Genomic DNA, 17206 nt, shown 5'->3' with positions numbered 1-17206 from the left:
ACAATATATTTAAAAAAATGTTCCTAGAAAAGAAACTTAAATAATTATTACACATAATTTAATAATTGTTATAATAAAAATGTTAGGGAACGCGATATATAGATAATAAAATTACATTCAAAAATAACTAGCGGGTTTTCAATTTTTTGTAGAGTTTTTTCGTGTTTTAAAGCACTGCATGATCTTCGATACATTTCTGGTTAGAAACACAGTGAACCAATGACATTTTGCTGCAAATCATGGGATTTGTTTTATAAAGCTTTTACTTTGTTGAATGTATAAATATAGACATTTGTAGATTAAGTTGGTAAGAGTGAACTATACTTAACAATATGTTGTTTCCTATGAAACGTTTTCGTTCGTTGAAGGATTTTTGTAGATGCGCGCGAAAAAAGAACTTGTTTACATTCTTTAGTAATGTATTAACCGTTTGAGTGCAACAAGTCTTTATTATTTCGCAATCAAAAATTGTCAAGCGATACGATAGCGCTAAAGAATGCCAAACAATGGTAATGGTTGTTTATAATTATAAAAAAGTTTTGTGTTGTCTTAATTTACCGAAGATTAAAGGGTAATTGTAAAAACACGCATCAATAAACACCGAGCGTGCTGTTACTGTTGACTTTACATTTGGAGAGAAAACAGAAAAAGCGCGATCGCGTTGCTTGGTATACAACAAATAGTTAAGTAAGGAAGAAAAGTATTAAGATTTGATTGTAAAGAAATATGTGATCATATATATATCAAATCAATTTTACATCGTAAAGTATTATCATTATCTTATTAAAAATTAATCTTACTAATAATAATGACGATTCATTAGAGTAATGTTATTTTACCACCTGTTGTATATTTGGAAAAAAATTCTTTAAAATGAAACTGTATTGTAAAGTGGAGGTAAATAATAGAGTATCTTCAACAAATGTATCAGGAAGAAAATCTCAACGTTCCATTTTAGTAATTGGAAAACAAACAGTGAAAAGTAATGATTTATTTGTACTTTGGCAAACATTACAAAATAAACAAGGTACTAAGTACAAGGTAAGCTAAACATTTTTAAAAATTGTAGTAACAAGAATTTAATAAAGTATATAGATGCTTTTTAAATATATTGTTTGTTAGTAAAAATTTACTTTCTAAATAATTTATATGTAATTTGTTTCAGATTAACTGTAACATAGATAAAATATTTACAAAATTCATTAATGAAGGAAAAGCTACAATTCGTTTGATAGACCCACCTCATGATTTAATTATTCAATCTGATACACTTCAATTAAAAAGTTTCATTCATACATTAAAGCTTGGGATATCAAAGAAAGTAGATCCATCAATTTTGCCTATTTCAAATTTAACTCCAAAAAGTTTGGGTTCTATTCCAAAGACTAAAGTTGTGGTTAACAAATCTTCTGAATATCCAACCTTGGAAGGTTTTCCGAGAACAACTAAAGAATTGCATTTAGCAGGATTAAATCGAATATCATTTGACAAACAAATTTTAAAACTCCAAAGCTTAAGAATATTAAACTTATCCAATAATCAAATTTCATCCTTACCAAAAGAATTAGGTTCTTTTCAACACCTACAAGAACTTAATTTATCACAAAATCTACTTAACATAGCTGTAAATTGGATATGGTTAGATCAAATTACCATACAGTGTAATTTAAAATTATTAGATATAAGCAATAATTTGGTGTGTTAATTTTATATTTCACAAACAAAATTTTACTATTAAGTAAATTTTAATATACCAACAATTTTATATTTTTTATTCAGTTAACAAGATTACCAGAACAGATTGGAAAACTCAATGCTCTGGTTAATTTAAAGGCTTCCAAAAATATGTTGTCATGTTTACCACAAAGTATTGGAAAGTTATCTAATTTGAAATATTTGGATGTATCTAAAAATAATTTAAAATATATGCCTGGAAGTATAAGAAATCTAGGACTTATTTTGTTAGATATCTCTGAAAATGAATTTCAAGACGTAGATTCACATTTTATAAATAAAGTGGATGTACCCAGTTTAGTTGAATGTGCAGCCAGATCATTTCTTAAAACAAGGTTTGTAATATGTGTAATACAATTTATTATTTTTAATAAAACATAAATGTTAACAAGATTACCAGAACAGATTGGGTGGATTATAAATATTATGTAAAGAAAAATAAGAACATAATGTGAATTATGTATGTATATATAATTATGTATATATTTACATTATGTAGTTTATATATACTCATAAGTGAATTAAAATTTAGAATTGTATTTTTGTTTTAACAGGTGTCCTTATGATGGAAGTCTAATCCCAGTTACATTAGTAAAATATTTAGATGAAGCAAAGTATTGTGCCTGTGGTACACCATGTTTTCAGTGTTACATAAGAAAATTTGAGGAATGTCACTCAAGTGTACTAGCCAACAGTGTAAAATCGTCACAAAATATTACTATGTCATTTGATTGTTATTTTTGCTCAATTAGTTGTTTAATTTTTCGTTCAAAATTATTTTACTAAAACAATTAATTTTGTATAAAAAGGCATATAAAATATATAAGAGTGTTCACTTTTTTTCCTAATTCATAATTATTGTTTGTATTCATACTTTTTAAACTGTAAAAAATTTGATTTCTTTAAATTTTATTGAATTTGTGGATAATTTATAAGGTCAAATATGAATACAAAAATTAATCTTTGAATAATTCTATACATAATTTATTAATTATGTTATTGTATATTATAATAACATAATGAAACACAATGTAATTATTATATTATAACGTTTCATAAAATACATTTTACATTTGACTATGACTTAAAATTGTTCAAAACATAAGAAAAACAACTTTTTAACGTGATTGTACGATGGTAGGAAACATTCCATCCTGTTATAAAATTTGGGAAACAAATTTAATTTACATTAACATTTGTTAGCATGTTAGTAAATTGAAGATTGTAATATTTTTACTACTAATAATAGTCAGATTTTTTTTTGGCTCATTTAAAACTAAAATAATTATTATACTAATTATACTTTATAAATATGCATTATTCTTGAATTAGGAAGTCATTGTGCTAGCCATTTTATCAATTAAAAATACATTATGAGTTGTTGATTGTAATCATTGCAAATGTTTAATATTGAAAATCTTTGTAAAACTAATCATTTACCCGTATAATTTTATTTTTCCTTTCATAGATATAACAAACGAAATTAATTGAACTTATTGATCTCATAGTCATTACTCTTCTTGTTCATACTTAGTTAATATTAAAATATTAGAAGATTAAAAATACACAGTTATCTTCTGTCAATAAAATGGAACATTTATTACAATTTTTTTTTTGTACAAAGTCATTATATAATATTTTATTTTCTTAAATATATAGAACATAATTCAAAATGTTAAACTGTTGTAAAACATATTTTTTAGTATAAACAATGTTAACTTTACATGAAGAAATAAGTAAAAAAAAACAATTGCATTTAAATTATTTGTCAGTTTGTCAATTTCTTGTTCATAATCTTTAAATGTTGTATTTATTTTATAAATTCGTATATTTTCTTAATCAACACATTGATTGCCATGATAATTATCAGTGATAAATGCTCCAGATGTATGTTTCTCTAAAATGCTTACATTGATTAAATCCTATTTATAAACTATTAAATAATGCACTATCATTAGGAGTATTGCAAAACATAAAGTGCACGAATTGACTGAGATATTTTTATTTTTACATTACAATTTGAGAATGTGTCAGAGCATTCAATGTGTTAATAAACGTATATAAAAATGATTAATCTTTAAATGTAATCTGTATTAAATACTTTGGTGTTCTAGAAAAAACTAATATTAAATAAAATCAATTCCTAAATGAATTTGGTATTTCTAAACTTAGATATTTAAGGGTGACCCAATACTTCTAGAGTTGAACATTATTATATTTTAATAGTGAAAAATTAGAAAAATATATTATTTTATAGTAAACTTAGATAAAGATAATTACAAACAGTTATAATTCTAATGTACTTATACATAAATATTTTTACACCTTTACTATATACATATGAAATAAAATCAAGTTATTGAAAATTTACATTTTAAAAAGTTCCTCTTATCATAAAAATAATAGCGTTAGAAACAAACTTCATGTATTATCTTACACAATTTTCTTTAACATCTAGTATCTTAAAGAAATTTATGTAACAAAATGAATTACTAATTGAAATACTTCTTTTTACTACAAAATTATGATTAAAAGCAAATAATATTATAATCCCATATTTATTTAAACTAGTTACATTTTTTTGTTTATATCTTTTTTAATGAAGTCAAAATCAGAGTTGTCCATATGAATATAAAATTGTCCTGGTGTTACTATCTTTTTTTTGCCCAAATGTGGAACAGTAAAGTCAATATTTTTATATTTGTTTTCATCTATGTTTCCATATGCTTGCAAAGGTTGAACAAAAACTTCTGTATCTTCTGGGCACTGAACTAGTTCCATTTTGTACGTTTCTTTAGTTAAATCACATGATGGAGCAATATTTTCATTCTATTGTACAAATGTTTTTTATTGTAGCTCATTTGATTTATTGTATATGTATAATATCCATATATCTTAACGTAACAATTTATACACACCTGTATGTTTATATCACCTTTGTCTTTTACACGTATAGAATCACTTGGTATTTGTAAATCACTTAATGATATTTTATGACTTTTTAAGAGTCCTATAATTGCAGCATTTTTATTAAGTTTGCACCTTTTTAAAATATTCTCTTCATCTTCAATGTCTTTTTTTTCATCAAATTTAATCACTGATATAGATATCTTATTATTAGCTTCTACATTCGAATTATTACAATTACAATTAGTTTTAGTCAATGACAAATTATTTTCTAGACAACTAGATTTTAAAGTAGCTGCTTGTTTTGCCTTCAAAGTTTTTTCAATCATTTCATTTGTGTAATTAATGCCACTGAACTGTAAATTAAAGTAACATTTTACCAAGTGCTTTTAGTAGTGCCTCATAAGATTTATATATCATACTTACTTGTTTAATAGAAGATGCAATCTCACTTTCGTGTACTTCTGATAGTTCGTTGTTGTACGATTGATTATCTATATCAGGTACATTATCAAAATTGTATAACTGTAAAATACGATTTATAAATTATTCATTAAACTGATTATTAATAAATTTATGATATTAGTATTATTATTACTAATATATGTTGTAATGAATACATATAAAACAAATGACTTTTTATTACAAATATCTCAAATAACAAATTATAAATTAACAATATTAAATTATCAAGAATCTAAACATATTTAATGTATATCTTTGTTTAAAAGAAAACAAAAATTCATTAAAGACAAAAATATTTATAAAAATTGTAATAATTGCTTACTTAACAAAAATTAAAATTTGTTATTATATTAATTTATACTAATTAATGTTTTATTAAAACATTTTTAAATGCGAAAAAAAATACTGCTTATAACTTATGTTATATATTACTGAAGAGGATAAAAATTATACTGTTAAAAGCATTTTAAGAACACTATAATAAAACTTACAAAAACTAATATATAGATGAATTTTAAAAAATGTATATGTATTTTAGAGAACAATCTTTAACAATGTGTCACTGTATTCTTTGTCATATATATATATAAAAATTTGAACCACTAGAGTTTCTATTGCTCAGGATATTGTGACTACAAAGGATTTGAGTAATATGATGGTTTTCAGATTTATAAATTTTAAATATAAAGATCAGATGTAATTACTAACATTTGCATTTCGTGGAGGTTTAGGCATAATTAACTTTTCACTTCTTTTATGTTTATTAAAATCTTTTTGACGTATAAACAATGTATTTTCTTCTGTGTAAGGTATTTGTGTAACTTTCTTAATGTCATTGTATATACTCATTATAAAGTTATTCTAAACAAACTGCAAAAATAAATCATATACTAAAATTTTAATAAAAACATAGAATTGTAAATTTGATTTATCAGGTGTATATGAAATATTTTTTTACCAGTAATATTCTTTTATTCCGATGTATATGTAACTTTCTTACGAATAACAGAAAAGTACTTTTGAATCTTGTTGACAGAAAACAAAGAAATATAGTACTCCACAGTTTCTAACAATTGTAGCGCGTAATTCCCACACTCAGTCCCATCACTAACCCACCACTCAAAATCTTGAGCTCAGCGTAACCTGAGCCTATGATAAAGCAGTGAACAGATATAGCAAGACTAAATGAAAAAGATATAGACGGCTGAAGCAGTGCATGAATCAAATTGATAAATTCAATAATATTTTTATATAGTTTTTGAGTCGTAGCAAATATTAGTACGAAATTTTAACCGAATAAGGTAGAAATGTTCGGTTACTGGCAGGTTAAAAAAATTTGTTTTGATAACAATAATATATTTTGAGAACATAAACAAAAACAAATGGCTTTTTGTATTTTTTTCGTGTGTGATATATTAAGATAGTAATTTTCTATCTTTGTAAATAGTTATACTGGATTACTGTGATCTAATTATGGTACTTGTCGACGAAATTTCTGTCAATATTGTACTAAGATACAAAAAAACTGTATATCTAACTTTGGCTAAAGTAACCAGATGTCTCGAATTGTGCGAAACGGTTTTGTATTTGAGCTATTTATCCTGCATTAAAAATTGTTCCGGATTTGAGTTATTTGTTCCAGATTCGACATGTTGATAATTGGTTAAGTTGGTAAGAATGTATAAAAGTATGTTGGCAATAACGCCTGGTATATGATACGCGAAAATTAATAAAGAAAAATTACAATCAAGGAATAACAGAACAAGGAAAGCGTTTTGTAGTGTGAAATGAAAAAAGTTTTGAGCATTTCTGCAATATTTATGAAACAAACTGTATGTACAGTCACTCACAGTGAAAATCGTACAGGTTGTACCGTGAGAAGTGCTGCCTTGTTATAATAACAGGATAAGGAATTTGGTTGGAAAATAATATTTTATAGACTAATACTTAGTAATTATTCACACAAAAAATAAATAATTTTCTTTATTAAGAAAAAGAATGACAACCACATTATACGCTAAATTTTAATTTATTAAGAAAAATAAGGATAATCATATCATACACTAAATCGTTCTCACATTCAAAATCGTGCATCATAGTAACATCGCGTTTTTTTAAACAAATGTTACAGAATGTTTCGCTCTTCGTTAGTTTTTTTATTTTAAGGAGTTAGTCGAATGTCATGTATCAATTGAAGACGGTCTTCTGATTAAGTAATAATGTAAATATGAGATAAACAAGACTAGAAGAACGTGAACTTATAATTCATAATTTTAGTAATAATAAACCATATAGAAATATTGTTAAAATGTTAAATAGAAGAACTTTTACTATACAATATATAATAAAACGGCACAAGGAAAAACCGTTTAAGAGTTAAAGCTTTTGTCATTAAAGAAATTTTATAAAAACTTAAGTGAAAATCTGAGGATGCAATGTCTGGTAAATACGACGGGTGGGGTAGGATATCCTAACCAAACTCTACGCATTGTCCTGATAAAACACAACACTCTTCCAATTCCTAATACTTCTTTTAATATCTCTTACCAAGAATCGGCATGAATTTTCCAGACAAACCAATACAATTCAATCAAGGCTCAATTTTTAAAAACTATTAATTTACAAAAGGTACAAACAAATTTTGAATCATTTCAAAATTCAATGATAAAAAATGTAATGAACCTCCTGTTGCTGATAAGGAAGAGATTCTTTTAATGAGATATTGTATGTAAAAATTGATATTGATAATATGAAAATAAATGTTTGGAATGAACTAAAAATGGTAGTCGATGCAAGGTGAATAGAAATATTTAATCATTTTAATGTAAATAATATGCCATTCGAAAGTATTAAGAAATAATTGAATTTGAATAAAAAAAAATGTGCTTCAAAAAGATGCCGCATATAATGTGATTCAACATTCAATTTCAAAAATTTAAATTTCCACAATTTTTATTTTATTTTTATAAAAAAAAATACCAATAGATTGGTAAGATTCTCCTGATAACAATGAGTCCAAACACGACATATATCGGACGAATTTTTATCAGTAATCAATATTGATATGTATTCCAGATGTTAAAAATTGATACATACAATAACACTCTAAATTTAAATATTGTATAATACTCTTTCTTTGACCATTTTTGTAATATGCTCGGATCGTTCGATTGGAAGCAATAATTATTTGGTAAATCCAATTTTAATACATTGTCTTTAAAATTTTCTTGTAGAATTTCTGAAAACTTTATTTTATTTAAGATCCCATCGTATACTTTATTTTCTCTATACAGTTTTATACCCATCATTACAAAACGTATTGTATTTATAATACTTTCATCGGAAAACGGTGTTATATTCCAAAAAAGAATTGTCTTTATTGACATATAATTTAGCAAAATTTAATCGTAATATTTTATTTTTTTAACTAATGTACAGATTTTTCTTTGGTGCTTTTGCATTAAAACCATTATTTTTTGGTAATTTTTGATACAAATCGGGATGAACTTTTTTTTTATTACATAGACAATACTAATGATAATTTTGCTCTAGAAACGAAGGGATTTTATTTTTAAGTGATCAATTTTTCTTTTCTCACATTAATTCTTAATCACGTTAATTCAATTCATATTAATTCAGTATTACATTCTTTCATAATGCAACGAATGTAAAGTAATAAGTATACTTCTGTTTATAAACTGTACAATTTTCCTTCCTTGAATCACTTTTCTATTAATTCTTTTTCTAATTGACTTGTTTCGTGTAACTTCAGATTCATTTTACTATGTTATTAGGAAAGAAAATTACAACGAAAATTTTAAATAATGCTCACTTCAGACTGGATGTCCTTTAAAATAATTGTTACGAAGATTCTGCCAGGGAATTTGAATATTTTTGTGACCCATCGATGGTGGCTGTTTGTAATAAATATGCTATAAATACTATATATGTTAAGTGTTGTTATTTTTTAATTTTATTGATGTAATCTTGACTCTTACCCCTTACTGTATACACATCATATTGTTTTCACTTGGTAAATATTGCAAATGTAGCCCTTCGAATACTTTCGTACATGAGTATATGTATCTACATATACAATGTTTCTTATTGATCACGAATGAGCGAGAAGGCCAGAGGGATAAAGAGAAGGTTTATAAATTCACCGTAACACTTTCATCTGCTTGATCTTAAAGGACTAATTTTTGTTTCACTTGTTCAACAATGTGAATCGTTAACGTAATGTCGAGTGGCGTCGATTCTTCCAATATGATGATATCTGCTTTAATAGAAAGATAATTGATACATTTCCTTTAATATATACGACATAAAAAGTTTCAGGACGAATAAAACGACCAAGAGTGAGAAAAAGGAAGCGAGCGAGCCAGAGAGAGGGAGAATGTAATGGAGTTGGGGTGAGTAGGGGAGTTTCGGTATAGTGTGTGTTCAAGAGGCGAATGGATGGGAAAGACATAGTAAAAAAAGGTTAGAAATAAGGAAAAAGAAAGACGGTACTAGTGATGATAATAGTGACGTAAGGAACGGCGGGAGTGGTTTATTTTTTAATATGACGGCGAATACTCAACAAAATTTCAACGAAAAGTCCGTTATAGACAGACTTTACGATAAATTTAAAAAATTCGTCACTCGTGTAAGAAATTATCTTGGGAAATATTTATCGAGTAGATTAAAACTTAAAGTCTGAAAGACTTGGTCCGTTCTTGTAGGCTTGAAAATTGCGAGTTTTTTCGTCAGAGAATCAATCAATAATTTAGCGATTCGTTTATTCGAAAGATGGAGAGAAATGCGGCACAAACGAAAGCTGCGAACAATGAAGTAGAAAGAAAAGTATGAACGACAGAAGGAAGGGAGGAGAACGATGAAGAATTGAAGACGACGAGGAAGATAGGCGAATAGGTAGAGACGATGGCTCTAACCTAGAACAGCTTTAGTACTGTCCACGCATCCCTTTAAGCGAATAACACTTGAAATTTATAAACATTTCGGGGAAAAATCTTTTTTCTCTGATTCGATAGTTTCCGTCGTGGCTAATATTTTTAGAGAAAAGTTTCTTTTTTTCAAATATCGAGCACAATTCTAAAAAAATGCCGAAATGTTTCCCGATGGTCAATTTTATATCTGTCTGTGAGGTCTCGTTTATTTTTGCATTTTAAGGCATTGAAGAAAAGAAAATGTTAAAAATAGGAAAATACAAACGCTCGAGCGGAGGGTGAGTGGAAAAGCGGGCGGCTCAAGGGAGGAACTGGGGAAAGAAAAAGATGCGTACAAAAATGTACTGATGAACGTACAATGAAGCAAAAAAGGGGTATCTAACCTACCAACGTGAAGTAGAAGTCTGCAAGCTCGGAAAAATTATACTCTTGCGCTGGATTCATACCGGAGAGAAATATTTTTGAACTGTTGGCGATCTGTTCGTAAACAGAAACGACACCACATACACACTGATGCTTGCGAACAGTTATAGCTTTGTTCGCTGATCACCTTGGGACATTTCGGCGTTAACTTAGCTGTTGTACATACCCCAGAGCGTATATTAAAATTTCAAACATATCTGGACAAGATTTTGCTGCTTGCATCGGCTGAATATTTTCTAATAAAAATAAATAATATTTGGAAAAAAGGAGGTGTCAATATTGGCGGAGAAGAATTTTTAAAACAAAAAGTACAGTGGCGTGCATACGAATAATAAGAATATGCCTATTTTATAATACAATGCTATAATGTTAGGAACGTATAAAAATCGGATTAGACGATATTCTCTTGCATCGATACACTCGTGATTATTATTTTCTAAAAATCTTAAACTCATAACTACGTTATTTTTCTCACTGTTTTATATTTTGAAAGTAAATTTTAATAAATGTGTTAGATATATCATTTCATTATATATTCTGTACACGTTGATGGGAGAAGTAGCTAGAGAATTGTATATAATCGTCGAATAACAAAAAGTAATGAAACAAGTTAAAAAATCAACACTCTTTGAATAATGGTAAACGACGAACAAATTTTATTCTTCGAATCGGATTTGATGAGTTAATAATAATATTCTATCATTTTATCCGCTTGTATATCCTAATAAGGTGATCTTTCTGACCTTATTGGCACGAATAAAAAACTTCTTTCAGAATGAATAAATACAATACATTGAAAGAAAAATCACGTTTGCGCATGTAATTTTCAGCATCGTTGACAACATGAAGAAATTAAGGATTTTTAAAATAAGAAAAAGAATAAGTAAAAGTCTTTTTCTTCAACAACTTATGCGATGAAAATGATAAGGAAGCATTCTCTTTGTTGAATATTATGCCGTAAAAACGGAAGAGATACATTTAAACCAAAAGAGTCTTTCCAGATTACCTAGACAAGTTTAATCCTTCTAGTTTATTATGTTCAACACCTCGAGTTACCATCAATTGAATTACCTACCTTTGATGGAAGTCATTAAAATTGATATCTAATTTTAGAGACCTCTTCCGGCTCATCGTAATCCAAAATTCCACTCTCTTAGATATTGAATGTTTGCATTACCTCAAAACAAATGCTAAAGATGGAAATTTTCCATAACTGGAAAAATTTGCTCATTTTTATAACGATCCTGCGACAGTAAAACTTGTACCAACTGAGAAACTACTATTAGTGATACGTTAGAATCTCTAATTTTCGCTTCATTGCAGAATTTTGTAAAGAGGTACATCAAAACCTTGAAAGCTGTCTAATAAGAATTGGTTTTATTTCAAAGACACCAAACGTACTATACTCCAGGAACCGTTTGAATTTTACGATTAGTAAAATAAATAATACGGATGTACCCGTGAACGAACTCACATCCTGATAAAAGAAGATTCATCCTAATAGGACCAATTTGGCAATTGGTGAACCACTCCTTATGACAGCACGGACCTGAGTTCCTCAATGTGTGATGAGACCTAAACGACAGGAAATTCAGCTTTTATAACTGTTTGTGAAATTAAGTTTGACAATCTCTTCGCTATCCACTATTTTCGATACCAAGGAAAATTTTCTAGAAATCGTACATCGATTCTCAGATTGACAAAAACACTTCGCGTGAGATTATTGATTTTATAACATAATAGCCAGAAAATCGATCGTATCTCCGACTTTCATCTGTCAAGACAAGTGTTAGATACGGTACCTCTTATCTGGTTACAATATGATCCAATTCTCTGCCTTTTCTCAAAGAGAAAACTATAAAAAACTATGTAAAAACATACGTAAATATTAAAAATGATCAAAGTACGAACCACAGCATACTAATCCGAATGTTACGGAGCATTGCAAAAGTCGCATAAAATGTTAATAAAGTATTTATTCCGTTGTAAATGATAATAAAATATTTATTCCCTTTCTAAACTCTTGTTTTCCGAGACAATTTTTTTTTGTTTTCTCCGTTCCTGGATTGATGTCATCTCCTGTCAACATGCATTTGCCTATTGCTCCGTCTTTCATCTATTCCTTGAGTTTATCCACCTTTTCCTTGATATCTCTGTTCATATACATTCAAAGCCAGATTAAGACATGGGCTTTAGGGGCTACAGTCAAGGTTCGTCCATCAACTAGAAAGCCTCCAGAGATTAAGTGAAAAGTTATTTCATTTGTGAAATAACATACTGAACCAAATTATTCTTTGTGCATTATTAGATTTTCTGTTTGAATTTCGAACTGTGAACAATGAAGATATTTTTCCTGAAATTCTTCCCTCCAGGAACACAGTTGAGCAATTTAATCATGCAAACACAAGCATGAAACATTACGAGCTTCTAATATTTACACTCTTGCAGTAAACAATGAATTAGAAATAGAATTACTGATTTACTTGTGTTCAATGACATTTAATGCGACTGGAAAGAGATGGATAAAATAATGTAAAGTAAATGTTTCAATTTTAATGGTTGTTAAAAATTAGACCCTGTAAAAATAAATTTTATTTTAATTATTTTCCGCTTTGGAAAATAATGTATTACGAGCCTCGCAGTACCTGTGTTTCGGAGCATATGCCATCATTACTATTATATATACATTTCCTTTTCCTTATCGTTATCATTTTTGTGCTTGCTTCCTCCACCTCCTTATCCCACTTACTTCCTCCATTTCCTCTCTCATCGTCGTTATTATTTTTTCTCTTGTTCTCTTTCCTTTCTTTAATTTTATCACCGGGTCACATTTTCATCTATAATATTTTGATCTTCTTCCTTTATTCTCTTCCAATTATTTCACTCCATCCAGATATCTCCCTATCTTTACTCTGTCTTTCGTTCCACAATCTTTTTCTCTTCTTACATATTCTCTGTCAACCTGTATGTATAATAAATTTACATTATTATTTTAATCAATGAATAGTATTAACAAATATAATAAATAACAAAATTGTACATAAAATTTTATTTCAGTGATTGTGTACATAAAAACTTCCCACTTATATTTTTATTTCGTGTTGGGATTCGATTCAGTAAGTATTGAAACATTTAATCAATTTAATGTATAAGGTTCGTTTCGTAAAAATAAATACATATAAAAACAAAGAATTATTGCGATGCGCTTGAATCCACCGTTTTAAATACTGTCAAGACGTTATTGGGGCTAAATGTATTTTTGGGAAAAAAAAAAAATGTTCGTTTTATATGTATCCGAATAGAAAAAAATGTCTGCACAGTCAAGAGCGAGATGGGATAAGAGCGAATTAGAGGCACTGAAAACGAATGAGAACGTCTGATACTCGCGTCTCCATTCTTTGCGCGAGAGACCTGCAGCGCGAAGTCTCGAGTGGATATCGAAATGTGTGGATGCTTTTTAGAGTAAGCGCTTCATGCCTTGTGTCGTAAGAAAACGCTGGGCGTATAGACAAAGGATGAGGTATTAAGTAAACGAAAGTCTGAGCGAGAGAAAATACAAATGTTTTGTTTCGTACCGTTCCTCGCGCGTTTTCAATCCTTCTGATTCGTTCTCACTCTCCCAGAACAGAATTTTGCTCTCAACGAATAAATACTCTAGTGCGTAAAGTAACTTTTCGTCCTTGTAATATAAAATAAAGGTTACAATGAACAACATGTATGAAGGGAAAATAAGTAAAAAGAATGGAAAACTAATTATCCTCTTTTAGCAGGAGAAGCACATGGGTGGCCGTGTAAAAAAAGAGGAGCCAGTGGCAGGCTATGAGAGAGAATAGAAGTACTGCACGAGAAGATGAAGTGCAAGAGCAAGGTAGAAGAAAAAAAAAAGCAAAATATTTCGAACAATAAGAGAAGCGAGAGAGGAGTTCCCGATAAGCTCATATATATTCAATATTTATACGTCAGACATAGATAAATTATTAAAAAAGGGACAAGATTGAATGATGGTGGTTAGGAAGAAGGAGATATTGTCATTGGGTTATGTGGATAATCTGAATCTACTGGTGAAAGAGAAGGAAAAAATGGTAAAAATAATGAAGGGGCTGAGGACGTACCGTAGACAGAATGAAATTAGTGATAAGCGTAGAGAAAAGCAAAATTGTATAATTAAAAAAAGGAGACAGCTGGTACGGTAAATGAAAAAGTTTAAATATCCATGTTTTGCATATTTGTTAAACATTTGAAATTTTTTAATTAATTAGCAATAGGTTTTATTAATATGAATTTATTTATATTTGAAAGTTTGTAGCTTTATAATTTAAAATTGTTTTGTGCGATCTTAAGCGGGAACACTATGGTAATGGATTAAAAAGGCAAGTATCTTAACGAATTTTTTTTTAGGGAACAAATCAATTTTTGTTTAAATGTCTAGTATGGTCTTATTTCTACGCGTTCGTAAAACATTTTGAAATGTTTTTTTTTTTAGATACAAAAAACAAAAATATAATAAGTCTAGCTAGGCGTCATCCGCTGTTCGCTCTTATATAGCCCTATGGTTAGGGTTTTCTTTGCATGGGTTAGTCTGAAATAAAAAATTATAGCATTTTTATGAATTGTATGAGTGTAGGTTTTATATATAAAACGTCGATTGCATGCACGGATTTGAAAAACTACTAGGTTGTTGAAAAATAACAGTCGTTCAAAAGTCAAAAATTGAGAAAAATGCGTAAAAAATTATCTCTTTAAATTATCACCTGAACTTATCTCTGAAACAATTTAACAAAAATCTACAAAGAATCCTTACGTGCAAAATTACACACTTATTTTATGAACAATTTATTCAAATTTGTTGTCGATCGGGTATATAATTCTGTAAATATTTATCGAGTCGATTTCAGAAACATGCACAGAGGAACGCATTTAAAGTTTTCTTATTAGTTATTCTGAAAAAATCGAACAATATATTTTAATTTACCAAATGTATCCACTCCGAGGGTCGTCTAATAAACCTTCTGAATCAGTATAATCTCTGGTAGCAGCAATCCTTGATTTCTTTGCGTGTAGGTGGTCTTTAGCTATACGGGTGAACATTTTTTGTCGAGGTTTTTTTTGTCACACCCCCATAAATTATGACACTTGCTAAGAAACTCATCTGTTTCAAATTTCAGCGTGATGGCGTAATTTTTTTACGGGTTAACCAAGCTGACGTGTCTCGTATACGAGAGAAAATCAGTCTAACACATTTCATAACAATTGATACTAATTACAAAATGTTTCAAAGACCGAAAATTACAATGATGTAATGCGTGTATTTTATGTAGGATACTTTATAGGAATTAAGATTCAATATTGCTCTACGGTATCTGCTATTCGATTCTCAGCATAAACAACGACGACAACTTTTACAACGGAGGTGGTGGGATAATAATATTTGTATAGACAGAAGTCAATGTATTGTACGGAAAGATTTTTTTTTTATTATTATTTCAGACACCATTAAATATTTGAAGTTAAAATTTGATATATAAAACCTACTCCTCTTATCCTCCTTTTTCCCAGAATTCGACGCCGATCGATCACTTGAGCTTTTAGAAAATGGAGACGTATTATCTACAAATGTACATTCTTCTTGATAAACTGTATATTTTAAATAACCTTACGAGAAAAAGTTTAAAGAAATGCGTTGTGAAACTGATATGCAATGAGATGACAGATGTCATACGTATTAGAAGATAAGATGAAGCATGTGAGTTGTTAAGTGCATTTGCTTCCAAAATAGAATATCATTTTACAATGTAAAAATTTGAACATCTCATCGACAAAAAATTTTTTGGCACAAATAACTTAATACTTTTTTCATAGGAAATGACAGGCTGAATCGTTGGTGGATCAAACAAATTTTATTTTATTTAAAAAGAAAACAAACTTTTGACTGAAGTACACATTTTTCAAAAAAATAATTCTTATTACACTAAATTACTCTTCCTTCTTTTTTCAAAACTATACAATTTAAATGGCTTACCCTGAATTTTGTGCTAAAAAATTCAATTTCCTGTTTAACGAGTGTTCATATTTCGTCTAGTTTTCGTCTAATCTTAACATTTTTTTTTTGGTGGGACAATTTTTTTTGAAATTTTGGTCCATGGTAGTGAAATCCAATTGATATCGTTTAGGCTTACATGATCCAGTTTGGTATCAGCTGATGTTTGTGACAGTGATCTTTTAATATTGGTTTGGATTATCGGTAACTCAGCAGGTGACTTTATTGATGGCTCTGCTGGTATCTCTGCCGTTTTAGTTTTGGGAGTTCTTCTTTATCGACGGTTCCACGATTTTGATATTTGAATGGAGGATTGAGTTTCTATTAGTTATTCCAGTATTTTGATTTGTTTCCATATTATGTGGACATTGTTTGGCTATGTGTACCTTTTGTTTGTACAGGAAACGGTTTAATTTATCAATCATGATCAAATATTTGATATATTGTGTCTTTTACTGTTATTAAAAAGGAGTCTGGTATATTTTTGACATCATCGGAGTTACATGTTCCTAAAGTTTTAAATATGGTTCACTAATAGTATAGATACTTTGTAAGTCTGTAATAATGTTTATAATTATAAAATTTCTCGAGAAATTCTCGAGAAAGAATTCTTGAAAAGAACCGTTACTTCTAACACGTACATATGTATATCGAGATTATTACTATATGAGAATGTGGGGCAAAATCGGAT

General features: G+C 28.5%; 3 protein-coding genes across 5 annotated transcripts in view; 1 reads left to right on the top strand and 2 right to left on the bottom strand.

Annotated features, from left to right (window-relative positions):
- The first annotated feature begins 329 nt into the window (after positions 1-329).
- On the top strand, positions 330-12492 carry Lrr47 (Leucine-rich repeat 47). 3 transcript variants are annotated; one of them, XM_076305848.1, is made up of 6 exons: positions 330-1041; positions 1166-1696; positions 1780-2069; positions 2289-2428; positions 9439-9588; positions 9898-12492. In XM_076305848.1, the coding sequence occupies exons 1-5, from the start codon at positions 874-876 to the stop codon at positions 9540-9542; spliced, it is 1233 nt and encodes a 410-aa protein (XP_076161963.1). In that variant the 5' UTR covers positions 330-873; the 3' UTR covers positions 9543-9588; positions 9898-12492. The 3 variants fall into 3 exon arrangements, with proteins under 3 accessions (XP_076161963.1, XP_076161962.1, XP_076161964.1); XM_076305847.1 differs by having other exon boundaries at positions 9439-12492; XM_076305849.1 differs by lacking the exons at positions 9439-9588; positions 9898-12492 and having other exon boundaries at positions 2289-2560.
- On the bottom strand, positions 4084-6353 carry LOC143143972 (uncharacterized). Its single transcript, XM_076305872.1, has 5 exons — positions 6065-6353; positions 5815-5976; positions 5068-5166; positions 4653-4997; positions 4084-4563 (listed from the first exon to the last, which is right to left on the bottom strand). Exons 2-5 carry the CDS (start codon positions 5953-5955, stop codon positions 4306-4308), a joined length of 843 nt encoding a protein of 280 aa, XP_076161987.1. The 5' UTR covers positions 5956-5976; positions 6065-6353; the 3' UTR covers positions 4084-4305.
- Positions 12311-17206, bottom strand: part of Ppa (F-box and leucine rich repeat protein partner of paired) — a 68165-nt gene continuing 63269 nt past the window's right edge. Inside the window, exons 2-3 of the transcript XR_012991303.1 lie at positions 13124-13440; positions 12311-13054 (exon numbers count right to left, since the gene is read on the bottom strand). The gene's annotated coding sequence lies outside the window, so the exon portion shown is untranslated. The remainder of the gene's footprint in view (positions 13055-13123; positions 13441-17206) is intronic.

Source organism: Ptiloglossa arizonensis, chromosome 3, assembly GCF_051014685.1.
Source record: "Ptiloglossa arizonensis isolate GNS036 chromosome 3, iyPtiAriz1_principal, whole genome shotgun sequence".
Classification (NCBI taxonomy): Eukaryota; Metazoa; Arthropoda; class Insecta; order Hymenoptera; family Colletidae; genus Ptiloglossa; species Ptiloglossa arizonensis.
The sequence above is the reverse complement of the archived record's forward strand: the minus strand, read 5'-3'. Positions and strand labels throughout refer to the sequence as shown.